The sequence below is a fragment of the Malus sylvestris genome, chromosome 6 (genome assembly GCF_916048215.2).
Source record: "Malus sylvestris chromosome 6, drMalSylv7.2, whole genome shotgun sequence".
Classification (NCBI taxonomy): Eukaryota; Viridiplantae; Streptophyta; class Magnoliopsida; order Rosales; family Rosaceae; genus Malus; species Malus sylvestris.
The window spans coordinates 13,434,547-13,452,507 of NC_062265.1; the positions used below are offsets into that span (position 1 = coordinate 13,434,547).

At 39.5% G+C, this 17,961-nt stretch overlaps 1 protein-coding gene across 1 annotated transcript; it reads left to right on the forward strand.

Annotated features, from left to right (window-relative positions):
- Positions 1-1,218: 1,218 nt before the first annotated feature.
- LOC126625461 (uncharacterized) lies at positions 1,219-4,948 on the forward strand. The gene is made up of 5 exons (XM_050294554.1): positions 1,219-1,518; positions 2,275-2,341; positions 3,166-3,235; positions 3,557-4,866; positions 4,929-4,948. Exons 4-5 carry the CDS (start codon positions 3,561-3,563, stop codon positions 4,946-4,948), a joined length of 1,326 nt encoding a protein of 441 aa, XP_050150511.1. The 5' UTR covers positions 1,219-1,518; positions 2,275-2,341; positions 3,166-3,235; positions 3,557-3,560.
- Positions 4,949-17,961: the final 13,013 nt, after the last annotated feature.

Consider the following 17,961-nt stretch of genomic DNA (forward strand, 5'->3'; position numbering starts at 1 on the left):
TCTCACGCTTATCAACTTAATAATGGTTTGGTTGAGGATTTTAGGTCTCATCACATATAAACATACATTTTAATCTTATTAAAACAATTTGGTCCTATTACAACTATTGGTCCATGTGATTGATTTAGTAGTATATAATACTCCCACTAAGCTTGTAAAACGGTTTTTAAAGCAAGAGTATTTGGTACTACTAACATAAGGTTTGCATTCATTGATGGACTATATAGTTGCCTTAGGGCCTTAGGATGACTATGAACCTTTGATTAGATCCAACACGAGCCTAGTGTTGAATCTTGGTCTAGGGATGGTGATTGATTTTAGCTACGCGTTTAATCATATTAAGGCGTGTTTTTCCTATTGGGCGTTGGACCCAACTACTCCAATTTCATGCATATCAAATAAAACAAGAAAGGAGTACTTCAAAGTAAAGAAGAGCTTATGCTCTTTTACAACATTTGATCAAAACAAATTACTTTAAAGTAAAGAAGAGCTTATGCTCTTTTACAACATTTGATCATATCAAATTACAACCAAAATCTAATCCACACATTCCCATGGTTCAAACAAATTTGAGACGGCCTTTCACATAGCTCAATTATCATAGGCTTAGGTTCATAATCACCCTTTAATTAATTAACACTTTAACTAATTAAACTTTGAATGCAACATTGTCATTTGGTTTTTGTATCCATAGAATTGATTTAAATGGAGCTAAATGAAATGAAAATCCAATTCTCATTTAAAGAGACAAAACCATTTTGTTCTCAACCTAATTTGGGCCAAAATGCAATAACCTCAACTTTTTGGGCCATGTTGCAAAACTTAAACTTTTGAGCTCATTTTGTAAAAACACAAAAGTCCATTACTTCATGTAATTACAACTAGAACCCAAAAATTTCAACAAATTCAAAAACTTCATTAAAGGAACAAAACAATTTGTCCTTTAATGATTTTGGGCCTTTACGTAAATACGTAAACTTTTGGGGTCAAAGTGCAAATACACAAAAGTATCAAAACTTTATGTAATTGCATAAAAGCCCCAAAACTACCCCACTTGTAGGGTGGCCGGTTTTGGTGAGAGTGAAGGGAGTGATGTGTGTGTTGATTTGTAGGTTTGACATAAAGTCATGCATGTCACAGCCCGTCCCGGAATTTTAATTCCGAGGATGTGAAATTACAGAAACGCCCTTAAACGGGATTAAGGTGCGTAAATTTGGTATTTGTTTTACACTAAGATCTTAAACTAGGGTTTAGATTTACATTTGTTTGGTCTAATAATTTTGTATTGGACTTAGGTGGGATCCCCACCTCCTGAAATCCTTCCCCAAAACCCGTAGGTTGTCTCTCTCCCTCTTTCTTCCTCATCTCTCCCTCAGAAACACTCTCTCTCTCTTACTCTCGAACTCTCTCAAGCTCTCGGACAAACACCAAGAACAACCACAAACGTGCACCAACGTCCAATCTAAGATCATCTTCGTGATCTTGGGAACTTCACGAGCACGGGGGTATAAGTTTCAGGTAAGTTTCATTTCTGAAATCCTAGTTTCAAAACACCCCGTGTAATGGCACTGTTCACGAACTTAATTTTGGTTGTGTTTTAGGTTAAACAAAGATCACCACGAGTCTTAGGAAGTCCTAAGGAGGCTCGGAGTGCCTCGTTTGAACAAAATGGACGTCGGGATCGTCGGGTTCGAGTTTGGCCGAAATTGAGGAATTTTGGAAGGTATGATCTAGTTGTTTTTAGGCCCTAAAACCCTTCCAACGTGATAGTACTTGTTAAATGCTTCATTTTGGTATAAAATGCGAAGAAATTGGTTGAAAAACGAAGGAGAATAGTAGATTTGAAATTTTTCCAGAAACCGGCGAACAGTCGCCGGCGACCGGTGACTCGCCGGAGAAGACAGGGAATCTTCCGTCAAGTTTGACGGAATATTCCGACGCCGTTAGTTAACTTTAACGGAAACCGTTAGTTTTTAACGGAATATACTAGGATTTGACGGAATATTCTCTAACGCCGTTCACTGTAGCCGTCAGTGTGCATGTCACGTGGCCGCGCGTGGGCCGCGCGTAGGTCCGTGCCACGTCAGGCGCGTGGGGGCGCGTGAGGACTCCAAAAATTATTTTAAAAATATGGGGATGATCCTGAGGTTGTGTAGGTCACTTTGGTATATTCATATACCAAATTTGAGCATCGTATGAAGAATTATTTACCTAGTTTGGTTTAGGTGCGTTAAATGTGCGTTAAATGATTGTTTTAAGTTATTTCACTTCTAGGTGGAACTTTTAACGAGGACGAGCACATCCAGGGGCGTCAAGGGGGTTACGACCCGGCGACATACCAGTGAGTGGGCATTTGTTTTTATATATACCTATATACTCGATTTCCCCAGAAATCAAATTTAAATGAAAAGTATATTGAAATGAAATGAAATATGATGTGATTGCCATGCATAGAATATTATGGATATTATGAACTGTCGTATGATGCATATATGTATGATGGTGCTGTGGAAGCACAGGTAAGTATTTAATTAATATTATGATGATGATGATGATATATTGAGCTCATATCCTGCACCATGGTTTAGTGCTTATAGTATTCACCGCATCGCACGCTCGCCTTGGATCCAAGTAGATGCTGGTCGTACAGTCCACGCGGAGTGGGTACGACGGGCCAGTCGTAGAGTGTTAGTGAGATTATGACTGGTGGGTGACCTTAGGTTATTGTATACAGATGATTGATGAGAGAAGCACTAGAGCGAATATTACCATGAGTCGTTCAGACTACATTAGGTGGTTCCGACTTATGTGCAGAAGGCCGGACAGGTCACGCGGAGTGACTCCGGCAGAGAGTGAGATTGATAGATGTTGAGCTCTAGGTTCAATCGTTCAGGGCTATTAGAGGGCCTACGATTGATTATTTCTTTTACCTGATTATATTATGTTAATGCATTCATACTAAATTGTTGAAATTGGCATGGTACATTCTTTATTGAATCTGTTATAAGATTGATGATCGAGACAGTTGAGATATATATGCTATATACTATTTTTCTGGGAAAGTATACAGGTTTTCCAAAAAGGGGTTATAATTGTGGATTTATGAAATGATTTGGAAAAGATTGATTTTCGCCCACTCACGTTTTCTGTTTTTCGCCCCTCCAGGTTCTAGTTGATAGTTGAGGCGTTGGTGGCCTACGAGGACTGCTTCGGCGTTCTGACAGACTAAATAAATGTAGGATTCACCCGAGGGTGTTGTAAAATAGTTATGTTCCTACTTGACTGCACCTAGATGCTTATGCTCTGTTTATGTGTGTTTAGTACACTCTTATGCACATAGAATGCTAGGTTGTAAATAACTGCAATTAGTGGTTTTCGTTAACTCGTATTTTATTATTAAATCGTTTCCGCTTGCGTTATGGTTACGTCACACTCACGTGACGGCCAGCACGTCCTAGTCTTCGGGTTAGGGTGTGTCAGTTTGGTATCAGAGCATAGGTTGCAGTCCTGTATAACTAATGAGTTCTTCTATTGATTTTGTTATGTTTTCTGTCAGAATTATGCCGCCTCGTAGAGATCCTCGCCGTGCTGCTGAGCCTAATTTCCCCGATATAACTCAGTTAGGGGCAGCAATGGCTCAAGCTTTTCAGGCTAATATCCGTCCTCCTCAGAGAACGCCCGTAGAGACGATGTATAATCTGAAATTGGAAACCTTTGAGGGAAATGAAGGTTATGAAGGGGCAGAAAAGTGGTTGGATCGAATTGAGCAGACCTTTCAAGTGATGCAAAGTCAGGGAAACCTGCCAGCTAATAGATGGGTGGAGACTACCACCTGGTTTTTGGGCCGTGAGCCAGCTGCGTGGTGGATAAATCAGTCGAGGCACATGGCACCTGAAAGGGCAGCCGAATGGGAGGTATTTAAGGAAAATTTTATGAAGAGATTTGTTCCTCCGGAATATATAGATCGCAAGAAACAGGAATTCACCAGTCTGAAGCAGAGAAATATGTCTGCACATGAGTACTACAGGAAGTTTACTGATTTATCCCGTTATGATTCTGATTTAGCGGGTAATCAAGCAGAAATGCTTCGTCGTTTCAAGCTAGGATCTAAGAAGAAGTACAGAACGTTTGCCAATGCACTTCCCTGTGCCGATTATCATGAGTATTTTGAGATTCTGGTCCGGATGGAAGACTCTGATAATCTTCCGGACAGTGAGGATGAAGAGGATAAGGGTAATGGTCAGAAGAAAAATGAGAAAGGTAAAGGTGTTTCCATTCCAGGACCTCGTCAGACGCAGAATTTCAAGAAAAGTGGAATGAGTTCGAGTTCTTCCAGTGGTGGATTTAGTGCCACAGGTCCGAGGAGAGGAGGTGGTAGGTTTGGTATTGGACCTAGATTTTCTGGTCAGAGAGGCTTTGGTAATACTGGTAATTCGGGTTCTCCGTTATGTCGCCGTTGTAATTTCCGACATCATGGGGAATGTAGGAGAAGCAGTGGTGCATGCTTTACATGTGGTCAGACAGGACATAGAGCTATGTATTGTCCCCAGAATCAGCAGAGGCCCCAGCAGCCTGTTATGCCAACATCAGCACCGACTCAACAGAACTTTAATTCAGGCAGTTATGGCCAGGGTGGTCGTGGTGGTGCTTATCACTATCAGGGTGATGCTGCTCCTTATGCTCCGGGACAGTATCACTATTCCCAGGATCCTTATTTTCAGAGTGGATATTCTCAGGATCAAGGAGGTTATACTTCATATCCGTCTATGCCAGCTAGCGGATCTCAGTGGTATCAGGGGGGTCAGCCCCAACAGAGCGGAGTTGCTGCTAGTAGTACAGGGTCGTTTAGGCCGCCTGCCCAGGCAGGTCAAGGACGTACTCACCAGGGACGAGGTAACCAGAGTGGCAGAGGTCGTGGAGGACGACAGCCAGCTCAGGGACGTGTTAACCACATCTCGCTGCAAGATGCTCAGAACCATCCAGACTTGATTATGGGTACGTTGAATATTCTTGGTCATTTTGCTAGAGTCTTGATTGATTGTGGTGCTACACACTCTGTGATTTCTCATACATTTGCTCAAATAACGCAACCTCATCCTTCACCTCTAGGGTTTGATTTAGAGTTTGCTATGCCTAGAGGGGATAAATGTTATGTTGATAGTTTTTACTCTGGGTGTCCAGTGATGGTAGATAATGTCATTATGCCTGCTAATCTTATCCCGTTAGACATCGTGGATTTTGATGTGATTTTAGGGGCGGATTGGTTGCATTATAATCGCGCCCATATAGATTGTTACGGGAAATCAGTTACTTTTCTTCGTCCTGGACTACCCGAGGTTACATTTGTGGGTGAAAGAAGTGGGGTGAGGCATGGTGTTATTTCAGCCATAAGGGCGAAGAAATTGTTATCCAAGGGTTGTCAGGGATACTTGGCACATGTGGTGTTAAATGATGTTGATTCCGGTAGTGTGGAGGAAGTCGGAGTAGTCAGACACTATCCTGATGTATTTCCAGATGATTTACCTGGGTTGCCTCCAGATAGAGATGTGGAATTTTCGATTGAATTGCTTCCAGGTACGAACCCTATCTCTTTGACTCCTTATAGAATGGCACCAGCGGAATTAAGAGAGTTGAAAATTCAATTGCAAGAGTTAATTGATAAAGGTTTCATTCAGCCTAGTTCTTCACCTTGGGGAGCTCCAGTGTTGTTTGTAAGAAAGAAAGATGGAACTTTGAGATTGTGCATTGATTACAGGCAATTGAATCGGGTGACGATTAAAAACCGTTATCCCTTGCCTCGTATAGATGATTTGTTTGATCAGCTCAAAGGTGCCTGTGTGTTTTCTAAGATCGATTTGAGGTCTGGGTATTATCAATTAAAGATTAAAGATGAGGATGTTCATAAAACAGCTTTCAGGACTCGTTATGGGCATTATGAGTTTTTGGTGATGCCATTTGGATTAACGAATGCTCCTGCAGCTTTCATGAGATTGATGAATGAAGTATTCCAGGAATATCTTGACAAGTTTGTTATTGTTTTTATTGATGATATCCTGGTATATTCTAAGTCGAAATCAGACCATATTCGACATCTTAACTTGGTGTTAAGGAAATTGAGGGAACACCGGTTATATGCCAAATTTAGTAAATGTCAATTTTGGCTGGATCAAGTGGCATTTTTGGGACATGTGGTATCAGCTCAGGGAATTCAAGTGGATCCTCAAAAGATAGCAGCAGTGGAAAATTGGGAACAACCTCGAACGGTCACTGAGGTGCGGAGTTTTCTTGGTTTGGCAGGTTATTATAGACGGTTTGTTCAAGACTTTTCTATGATTGCCTTGCCATTAACGAAGTTAACCAGGAAGGATGTTAAGTTTGAGTGGGATGAAAGTTGTGAGCAAAGTTTCCAGCAGTTGAAGTATTGCCTTACTCATGCACCTGTGTTAGTACTTCCTGATGATAATGGTAACTTCGAGATCTATAGTGATGCTTCTTTGAATGGTTTGGGTTGTGTTTTGATGCAGCATAGTAGAGTGATTGCCTATGCTTCTAGGCAGTTGAAGACTCATGAAAGAAACTATCCGACTCACGATCTTGAGTTGGCAGCTATTGTGTTTGCTTTGAAGATTTGGAGACATTATCTCTATGGCGAGAAATGTAAGATCTTTACCGATCATAAAAGCCTTCAGTACCTTTTCACTCAGCATGATCTTAATCTTCGTCAGAGAAGATGGTTGGAATTGTTAAGTGATTATGATTGCACGATTGAGTACCATCCGGGTCGTGCAAATGTGGTAGCTGATGCTCTGAGTAGAAAGCCTCAAGGGCGACTTAATGCTTTGTATGCCAGTCGTGTTTCTCTTCTGGCAGAGTTGAGATCTACTGGAGTAGAGTTAGAATTGGAAGAGCAAAGTGAAGCTTTTCTTGCCAATTTTCAAGTCAAGCCAATTTTAATTGATCGGGTGCTTGCAGCTCAATCGTTGGATGAAGAGATTCAAGAATTGATCAATTTAAGAAATGAAGGGAAGAAGAAAGATCTCAAGATCCGAGGATCAGATGGTATGCTTATGCAAGAGAACAGGATGTATGTGCCTAATAATGAGGAACTGAAGAAAGAAATCTTGGATGAAGCACATTGTTCGGCTTATGCTATGCACCCAGGAGGAACTAAAATGTATCATACCATTCGACCATTCTATTATTGGCCGGGTATGAAGAGGGAGATTGCGGAGTATGTTAGTAGGTGTATTGTTTGCCAGCAGGTTAAGGCTGAAAGAAAGAAGCCGTTTGGGAGATTGCAACCACTTCCCGTTCCCCAGTGGAAATGGGAGAATATAACGATGGATTTTGTGTATAAGCTGCCACGTACACGAAATGGTTTTGATGGCATTTGGGTGGTTGTAGATCGACTTACCAAATCAGCACATTTTATTCCAGTAAGGGAGAAGTATTCTTTAAATAAGTTGGCTCAGTTATTCATATCGAAGGTTGTAAAGTATCATGGTGTCCCAGTGAATATTATTTCTGATCGAGATCCAAGATTTACTTCTAAGTTTTGGATAGCTTTTCAAGAAGCTTTGGGTACTAGATTGCTTTACAGTACAGCTTATCATCCACAGACAGATGGTCAGTCAGAGAGAACTATTCAGACACTCGAGGATATGTTGAGATCCTCTGTGATGCAATTTGGTGATTCTTGGCATGATCGTTTGGATTTGATGGAGTTTGCCTACAATAATAGTTTCCATTCGAGTATTGGAATGTCTCCATTTGAAGCACTTTATGGTAAAGCTTGTCGTACGCCATTATGTTGGTCAGAGGTCGGTGAAAGAATACTTGAGGGCCCAGAGATTGTGGATGAGACTACTCAGAATATTCAGGTAATTAAATCTAACCTGAAAGTGGCCCAGGATAGACAAAAGAGCCTAGCGGATCGACATACCACGGACAGAATGTATAATGTGGGCGACTATGTTTTTCTGAAATTATCGCCTTGGAGAGGTGTGGTTCGCTTTGGGAAGAAAGGAAAGCTAAGTCCCAGGTACATTGGACCTTATGAGATCACTGAGAGGATTGGTGAAGTTGCTTACAGGTTGGAGCTACCTCCAGAGTTGTCTAAGGTACATAATGTGTTCCATGTCTCGATGCTTCGGCATTATGTTTCAGATCCTTCACATGTGATTCCTCCTCAACCATTGGAAATTAATCCGGATTTGACGTACGATGAGGAACCAGTGACTATACTGGATTGGAAAGATAAGACTTTGAGGAATAAGACCGTGAGCTTAGTAAAAGTATTGTGGAGGAACCATTCAACGGAAGAAGCTACTTGGGAGACAGAAGAACGGATGAGAGATATGTATCCGAGGTTATTCTATGACTTTTGATGTTCTGGTTAGTGATTGGAATTTCGAGGACGAAATTCTATAAGGAGGGGAGATTGTCACAGCCCGTCCCGGAATTTTAATTCCGAGGATGTGAAATTACAGAAACGCCCTTAAACGGGATTAAGGTGCGTAAATTTGGTATTTGTTTTACACTAAGATCTTAAACTAGGGTTTAGATTTACATTTGTTTGGTCTAATAATTTTGTATTGGACTTAGGTGGGATCCCCACCTCCTGAAATCCTTCCCCAAAACCCGTAGGTTGTCTCTCTCCCTCTTTCTTCCTCATCTCTCCCTCAGAAACACTCTCTCTCTCTTACTCTCGAACTCTCTCAAGCTCTCGGACAAACACCAAGAACAACCACAAACGTGCACCAACGTCCAATCTAAGATCATCTTCGTGATCTTGGGAACTTCACGAGCACGGGGGTATAAGTTTCAGGTAAGTTTCATTTCTGAAATCCTAGTTTCAAAACACCCCGTGTAATGGCACTGTTCACGAACTTAATTTTGGTTGTGTTTTAGGTTAAACAAAGATCACCACGAGTCTTAGGAAGTCCTAAGGAGGCTCGGAGTGCCTCGTTTGAACAAAATGGACGTCGGGATCGTCGGGTTCGAGTTTGGCCGAAATTGAGGAATTTTGGAAGGTATGATCTAGTTGTTTTTAGGCCCTAAAACCCTTCCAACGTGATAGTACTTGTTAAATGCTTCATTTTGGTATAAAATGCGAAGAAATTGGTTGAAAAACGAAGGAGAATAGTAGATTTGAAATTTTTCCAGAAACCGGCGAACAGTCGCCGGCGACCGGTGACTCGCCGGAGAAGACAGGGAATCTTCCGTCAAGTTTGACGGAATATTCCGACGCCGTTAGTTAACTTTAACGGAAACCGTTAGTTTTTAACGGAATATACTAGGATTTGACGGAATATTCTCTAACGCCGTTCACTGTAGCCGTCAGTGTGCATGTCACGTGGCCGCGCGTGGGCCGCGCGTAGGTCCGTGCCACGTCAGGCGCGTGGGGGCGCGTGAGGACTCCAAAAATTATTTTAAAAATATGGGGATGATCCTGAGGTTGTGTAGGTCACTTTGGTATATTCATATACCAAATTTGAGCATCGTATGAAGAATTATTTACCTAGTTTGGTTTAGGTGCGTTAAATGTGCGTTAAATGATTGTTTTAAGTTATTTCACTTCTAGGTGGAACTTTTAACGAGGACGAGCACATCCAGGGGCGTCAAGGGGGTTACGACCCGGCGACATACCAGTGAGTGGGCATTTGTTTTTATATATACCTATATACTCGATTTCCCCAGAAATCAAATTTAAATGAAAAGTATATTGAAATGAAATGAAATATGATGTGATTGCCATGCATAGAATATTATGGATATTATGAACTGTCGTATGATGCATATATGTATGATGGTGCTGTGGAAGCACAGGTAAGTATTTAATTAATATTATGATGATGATGATGATATATTGAGCTCATATCCTGCACCATGGTTTAGTGCTTATAGTATTCACCGCATCGCACGCTCGCCTTGGATCCAAGTAGATGCTGGTCGTACAGTCCACGCGGAGTGGGTACGACGGGCCAGTCGTAGAGTGTTAGTGAGATTATGACTGGTGGGTGACCTTAGGTTATTGTATACAGATGATTGATGAGAGAAGCACTAGAGCGAATATTACCATGAGTCGTTCAGACTACATTAGGTGGTTCCGACTTATGTGCAGAAGGCCGGACAGGTCACGCGGAGTGACTCCGGCAGAGAGTGAGATTGATAGATGTTGAGCTCTAGGTTCAATCGTTCAGGGCTATTAGAGGGCCTACGATTGATTATTTCTTTTACCTGATTATATTATGTTAATGCATTCATACTAAATTGTTGAAATTGGCATGGTACATTCTTTATTGAATCTGTTATAAGATTGATGATCGAGACAGTTGAGATATATATGCTATATACTATTTTTCTGGGAAAGTATACAGGTTTTCCAAAAAGGGGTTATAATTGTGGATTTATGAAATGATTTGGAAAAGATTGATTTTCGCCCACTCACGTTTTCTGTTTTTCGCCCCTCCAGGTTCTAGTTGATAGTTGAGGCGTTGGTGGCCTACGAGGACTGCTTCGGCGTTCTGACAGACTAAATAAATGTAGGATTCACCCGAGGGTGTTGTAAAATAGTTATGTTCCTACTTGACTGCACCTAGATGCTTATGCTCTGTTTATGTGTGTTTAGTACACTCTTATGCACATAGAATGCTAGGTTGTAAATAACTGCAATTAGTGGTTTTCGTTAACTCGTATTTTATTATTAAATCGTTTCCGCTTGCGTTATGGTTACGTCACACTCACGTGACGGCCAGCACGTCCTAGTCTTCGGGTTAGGGTGTGTCAATGCAAGTGGTGCAAGAGGTGTGTGACATAAATTCATGCAAGTGGTGCATGACATAAAGTCATGCAAGTGGTGTGTGTGTAAGAGAAGTACTTCTTACACACCCATCACCATTTCTATCACCTTTCAAAATTTCAATCACATTTAAACATTTGAAAAAGCACAAAACAAAGACTTTATGAAATAAATCAAAACTTTGAATCAAAACACCAAACCTTTTTGTTCTTGGTAAGAACCTCAAGAACAATGAAGAACATCCATGAAAACCCATAAGAGTTCCATGAACATTTTCACTCAATAAAACTCAAATTTTCACTACTCAAAATGGGGTTAACATCCTAGGGTACTTAGGGGTTCCAAAAGTCACCTTAAAACACTTTTAATAAGACAAACATGAACCCAAAAAATCACCCTTTGGATTTGGCCGAAAATCCGCAAAAACATGGCACCAAATTTTAGCTCCAAAATTCATGCTCATATGAACTACATCTACAACATTTGAGATGGCAAATTTTCTAACAAAATTTACATTCAAAGAAGCAAGAATAAAGCTTGTAACAATTACAACATACAAATCAAAGACTATGAACTACAAAACCCAAAAGGATTCACCAACTACTAGACCTAGGCTCTGATACCACTTGAAGGAAATTTTGTGAAAAACATGCTATTTTGAGCAACATCTATAACATGCAATTAACATATTAAAGGCGGAATCATGCTTGTATGCACTCAAAAACAAAAACATTACCCATGAAATTCAAAGCCTAGTAGTTAGGTGAACCAAAACTCAACTCAAAACAAAGTGAGTTGAGAAATTTATACCTTTGTTGATTCCTCTTTGCATAAGCAAAGGATAATCACCCAAGAGATAGGGCCTTCATTCCTTGCTTCTTAGCTCCATGGATTTGGATGGAAGAATTGGTTTCTCCAAGTTCTCAAAGTTGAGAACCTCTAAGTCTCCACACCAAGGAAGGATTGATGAAGAAATGAGTGACCTAGAGGAAGTAAGATTGCTAGCTATGTTCCTCTAGGGTGGCTGGCCTCTTAGAGAACAAAGAGAGCTTTTGTTCTCATCTTTTCTCCCAAAAGAAACCCTAAATGAATTTTGGCTATAAAGTCATATTTATACCTACATTCATTGGAGTGGCCAAACTTGTAATAAGTCCAAAACCCACTCCTTTATCAATATGGCCGGCCATAGGGTTTTATTGGGCTATTTGGGCCTTTGTGAATTATTAGTCATTAAGTTGTCATACAACTTAAGTCAATGGGCTTGACGTTCGAAGCCCATTGGGCCTTAAGGCCCAAAACTAACCCGAGGTCTTTAACGAACTTTATTCGTTTGTTTAATTAATCATATTAATTAATCCTTGCCATAAATAATTAAACCATTTAATTATCCTTACTCATCTCTGTTGTTTCTTCAATCTCTACCTTACACGGTGTACGATCCATTAGGTTCCTTTTAGCGAGGCAGTGGGCGATTAGAACTCTTTCAAATCGATTATGAATTGAAACTTACTTTCAATTCTCCCTTTAGTGATTATACACATTTAGGGCTTCCACAAACCATGAGTGACACCTAGCAGTATGTCATGGTTAGCCAAGCTAATCAGAAGAGGTGGAGAACCTATTCAGTTTAGGATTACAATGCAATACGGTCTTTCTCTAATACAATACTCTTGACCACATTGTTTGGTTTGATAGTTTATTCATGTCTACTATCCAATGTGATTCATTTCCTTATATCATTACCTTGAATGTGATTTCGAACGACTTCCTAAATCTCATTCCTACTCTGGCCAGAGATTCTTAATCATATCATAGAGTATTCTCCCTCAAATGGTTTGAAGGTTAGAGATCCCTTGTTGTGCATTCACTTGCCTCCATGTTAAGTGGCTTAACCCCAACTATGCCGTGAACACCGTCTGATGGGGTGACTTTGACATAGTCAAAGATCAAGGACCTAACCACAAGACAACTATGATGCCTCAGGTCAAAGGACTACTTTGCATTATCCCAACTATGAGTTCTCATGTGACATGAGTATGAGAACTCATCGTTGATCGTGTTCAGTGGACTCATTCTCTATTGAGCACCTACATGCTTGTCTTGGTGTCAATCACACCAATGACTCGAGACCAGTCACTCTCCATGAGAGAAGACACAGCACGTACTGATCTTAATGGACTGTCAATGCCCAATTGGCAATCTTATGATCAGGAACGTTTAGGATGTGTATACGAAAGAGAATGGTCTTATAAATCTAACTTGTTTAAATTACATTCTCCTAATTACATATTCCTTGGACTTATCGTTTAAGCATATAACATTTATATGAGACGGCTGAAAACAATAATCTCTGCCCTTGATATTAAACTAGATTAGTTTAACATGTGAAATGTCCGTAAAGTATCATCACATGATTGGTTTTAGGGCACATTTCCAACAAGTTTGCATGCAGGGATTTGATGCTAAAATATATGGGAATTTCACCTAATAGTTATGAACTTATATTTAACCTGGCGAATGTGTAAAATGCATCAAGGAGGTTGTACATGAGACAACAAAACCCAAAAAAGTTGAATTTTATGACACGGGACAAGGCCCAACCATCACATTCAATCTGGCCAAGTCCAATATCCCTGCAACCTTCAAAGATGTGGTGTTCATAATTGAGTTTGTGTCGGAGCAAGCAAGTAAGCCATCTTCTCCAACTTCGATTTTGTTTTCTATTAACTTGCTGATTTTGATGATTCAGGCAACTACACTAGAATTTAAACCATTGCCGGATCACTTCAAGTATCACCTTCCATTCAAGGATCACTTCCATGCTATGGGACCTAGGGGTGCTTAAAGAGAAGTATCGTCCGGCTGCAAGACGTTAAAGCAAGCGCTTCTTGGGAGGCAACCCATGCATTCAAATAAGGAAGACCTAGGAATCGCTCCAACTATCAGATTGGCGTCCCTAAACCCTTCTCTTTACTACATTTATCTTGCCATGTTTAGTTCATTGTTGTTTGCTTGTTTTCTATGAGTTTATGCTTGAAACATTGAGGACAATGTTTGATTTAAGTGTGGGGGGGGTAAATAAGTATTTTTGATGCAAATTCGTGGGATTTTATCACCCATTACTTCTAAAGTTGTTTCTCATTGTTTTAATGTGTTTTTAGTGTGTTTTGGTGTGTTTTAATGTGTTTTGAAGTAAAAATCCAAAAAAAATTTGAAAAAGAATTCGAAAACCCAAAAAGAGTTGTTTTTGTGTGTTTGTTTGTGTCTAGGGTACTTTCCAACATAATGATGAGGATTTGGTTTTTAATTGCATGAGTGTTAAAGAGAGTTATAAACATGGATGGAAGTTTGATTTACTCTTTGGTTTATGCTTGGTTGTGGTTATAATTTATGAATTCACATGCAATCATGAAAGAAAAAACATCAGTTTTTGTAACATGCTTGAAGGAAGGAACTCAAACTAACGCTACAACCCTGTGAGACTTGAGCCTAAATGTTATTTGGAGAGCTATTAATTTGTGATTTCTTGTTTTCTAAAGTCATTGCATGATCTCATCATTCTTTGCTTGGTTGCTACTTAGAATGCGTTTCATCATTATAGATCCAAATACTAGAACTCATGCCCGTTCCATTCAAAGCATGATATTGAGTGCATAGCACATATTCAAGATGAAGTTATTTAGTTGCCACCAAACAAAATAGCCGTACCCCCTATTTCATTATGTTTTATAGGATTAAACCCCCTTTGAGCCTTGTTTAGCCTATGTTCTTTGTTAACCCACATTATCCTTACCTAGCCTAGTATAGGACTGTCCAAACCCTTGTTCTTAAAGGATAGTGAAGTGATGTGAAAATTAAGTTGAAACACAAATTAAACCCTCTTTTTATCAATTGTAGCAAAGTATGTAAGTAGGGATCGTTCTAGGCCGGGGATTAGGATGGATTGCTAGATCACTTGAAAACTGACTCAAAATGTAAAAACAAAGTTTAAAACACTAAACTAGACTCAAAGAATGCAAAACTAAACTCTAAAACACTAAAACAAACCAAAAGACTCAAAACTGCCCAGAAACACTCAAAACTACCTTAAAAACACAATCTGGGTAGTTTTGAACACAAACACCAATTTGGACGAAAATAGGTTATAACTTGACTCAAGAGACTTAAAAACACAAACTAAATTGATTTCTAACTAATCTAACACTCCAAAATAAATGGGGATTGAGTTTTGACGAAAATTGAAAACAAAAATAAAACTTTGTAAATTGAACAGATTCTAAAACGAATTTGATCAAAGTGAATGGATGGAAAGCTAGCTAAGGGGTTCTTCTCCACACATGTCACACTTGCATACGAAACGATTTCCAATTGCTTTTCAATAGATTATGAATTCCCAACACCCCAGATTAACCGTGAATTGCACTAATTAACCTTCAGATTTTCCTAAAGTTATTGAATTGGATGAATTGCATACAACAACCCAAAGTATTCCTCACAAGTTCCCTGCATGAATTGCGTAACAAAGATACAAGCAAAGATCATTAAGTTCTATGAAAACCATAAGCATTGGCAAGGCACTTGTTACTATGAATTGTATGAAACTTATGCCAAGAATTTACTTAACACGATTATGATCAACAACCTTTACTACTTTCGAATATAAGTTCATAAAGATTAGGTGAAATTCCCTTATATCCTAGCATCAAACTTATGCATGAAAATTAAGCATGCACTCTCAACCAGCACACACAAATCAGTTTTAATTCATATAGATAAGTAAATTGAATTCACAACTTATGAAACGCAATTAGAAGTAATCAAATTATATAGCAAGCATAAACATGGTTTCGAATCCCCCCCCTAGCCAAGGGGGGGCTTAGTTCCTCATACGCACAAAGCAAAGATAAATAAGTTTAAACATTGAAATCCAAGGAAAGAAAACACCTAAAATGCTCCAACGTCGCAGCAGGTGCATCCACGATTCCTCCTTCCTCCTTGCTGCGGCACAGAGATTTTGGACAGGTTTTGGGTGGTATTTGTATGGGGGAATGGATATGGAATGGTATGAGAGTGTTTAGGATGGATGAGTGGTGCGGCAAGGGGTGATTTTTGGCAGAAGTTATGGAGTATGGTGGTGGAAGGCTGCGGCAAAGAAGAGGGCAGATTTTTGGCCTGAATTGATGTGTATGAGAGGTGGTAATTCAGCCAAGGGGTGAATGAGAGTATATATAGGCACTTAAAACCCTAGGGTAATCAGATATGGACTTGGATAACCCAAATCCACAAGGAAAAAGGCTTAGGAAATCAGAATCCACAAGGAAATAGGCTAAAGGGTGACGCAGGTTTGGATAAGGCAGGATAAGGCTTCTAGAAAGCCTTGCAAGGCAAGGAAATAGGTTCTAGAAAGGGATAGGTGCGGCATGGATTGAGGGAATAAAGATAGGGCTTCTAGAAACCCAAAACCAAAAGGAAATAGGCCCTAACCCACGGCAAGGATAAGGAAATGCTCTCCAAACTTTCTTTGTGTCTCCCAACGCTTAGGAACCTTCTAATTTTTCTGAAACTTAAGGCCATTTAGGTTTAGGAAAGATCAACCCAAAATAGCCAACTTCTGGGCTTAACTTTCCTACTTCAAGTAGGAAACCTTGTTTGAGTAGGAATCTTCATTCTTCTAGGAATCCATCTTCAACTAGGAATCCCTCGTTGATTAGGAACCCTTCTTAAATTAGGACTCCTTCTTGGACTAGGAATCCTTAAATCTTCAAATCTTCAATTTCGTCCAAACCTTTTGTTCCAAGCATGTGCTATTCACTCCAAGCTCACTTTTGCTCCAAAAAGCTCCAATTTGCATCATTTTGTATAATATGCCCTTAAAACCTGAAAACACATGAAAATAGCTTAAAAGACTATTTTAACTAAGAAAACATCACGAAAATGCATAAGAACTGGCTAACTAAGGCGCATAAATATGCTCCTATCATGAAGCATGACTTAAAATGAATTCCTTTTGATCTACATTATGCAGAAAAACAAGTGTGGGGGAAGGATTGGTTGCTTTAAGCTCAATTGTACGTTTTGCGTTTGAAAAGAAAAGAAAAAGATGAGAAAACATGTGAAAAGAAAGAAAAGAAAGAAAAAGAGTTTGAAAAGGAGTAAGAATGAGCTCAAAAGTGTTGATTGTTGAAGAAAGGATCCAAAACATTGAATCTGGCCCTAAAATGTGTAAATCTTCCCTTTTTGTTCGAAATAGATTGCTGCATTCAAGAGAGACTTCTAAGTGTGATTTCATTGCTTTGCTTACTATTTCTTTAAGAACGTTTGTTATCCCTATCCTTTCTTTGTTAGCCATTACCCTTAACCCCGTTACAACCCTTGACTTCCATCTTGAGTGTTATGTGTTTCAATATGTGGAGTTTGGAATTGGTATGAGCATATGATATCCCTGGTTCTCACTTCTAAGTTGTCGCATTCCATTCATGAGATCATATATATACATGCATTAATAATTCTAGAAAAGTGCTTTCTTTGCTATAACATATATGAGTACTAGCTTTCATGTTTACATCAATCTTCTCACATATACCTAGTGTAGGGTGTGTAGTCAGAAAATCTAAGTGAAAATTGAGTGCATATCTAGGAAGGAATTGAGGGAATTCTCTAAGGCATGTTACTACATTCAAAATGTTGTTTTAATGCATTAAATGCGAGCTAGTGAATGGTGACTATGATTAAGTATGTGCTCGAGGGTAAGGATGACTAAAATCTGTGTAAGTAATGATTTTTAGCATGTTATATGCATTGGAAATCCCTAAGACAATTGTTGGGAGGTCTAGGTTTTACTTTGTTTAGTTTTGTTTGTTTCGTTTTGCTCGAGGACTAGCAAAAGCTAAGTGTGGGGGAATATGATAGGAGCATATTTATGCGACTTAGTTAGCTTGTTTCTTGGCATTTATGTTGTTAGTACGTAGTTATTTATTTTCGTGTGTTTGTAGGTCCAAAGGGTTAAAGTGGCAAAGAAGTGCATTTTGGTGCCTTTTGGAGCAAAATTGGGCTTGGAATGGATAACATTTGCTTGGAGCAAAAGGAATGGACGAAATTGAAGACTTGAAGATGCTAGGATTCCTAATTGAAGAAGGATTCCTAGTTGAAGAAGGATTCCT

Bases quoted from the DNA above. Each gene is read 5' to 3' on its own strand.
- LOC126625461 (XM_050294554.1), top strand. From the start codon at position 3,561: ATGCCGCCTCGTAGAGATCCTCGCCGTGCTGCTGAGCCTAATTTCCCC. The intron at 4,867-4,928 runs GTCAAGGACGTA...GGAGGACGACAG, and splicing joins TAGGCCGCCTGCCCAGGCAG to CCAGCTCAGGGACGTGTTAA.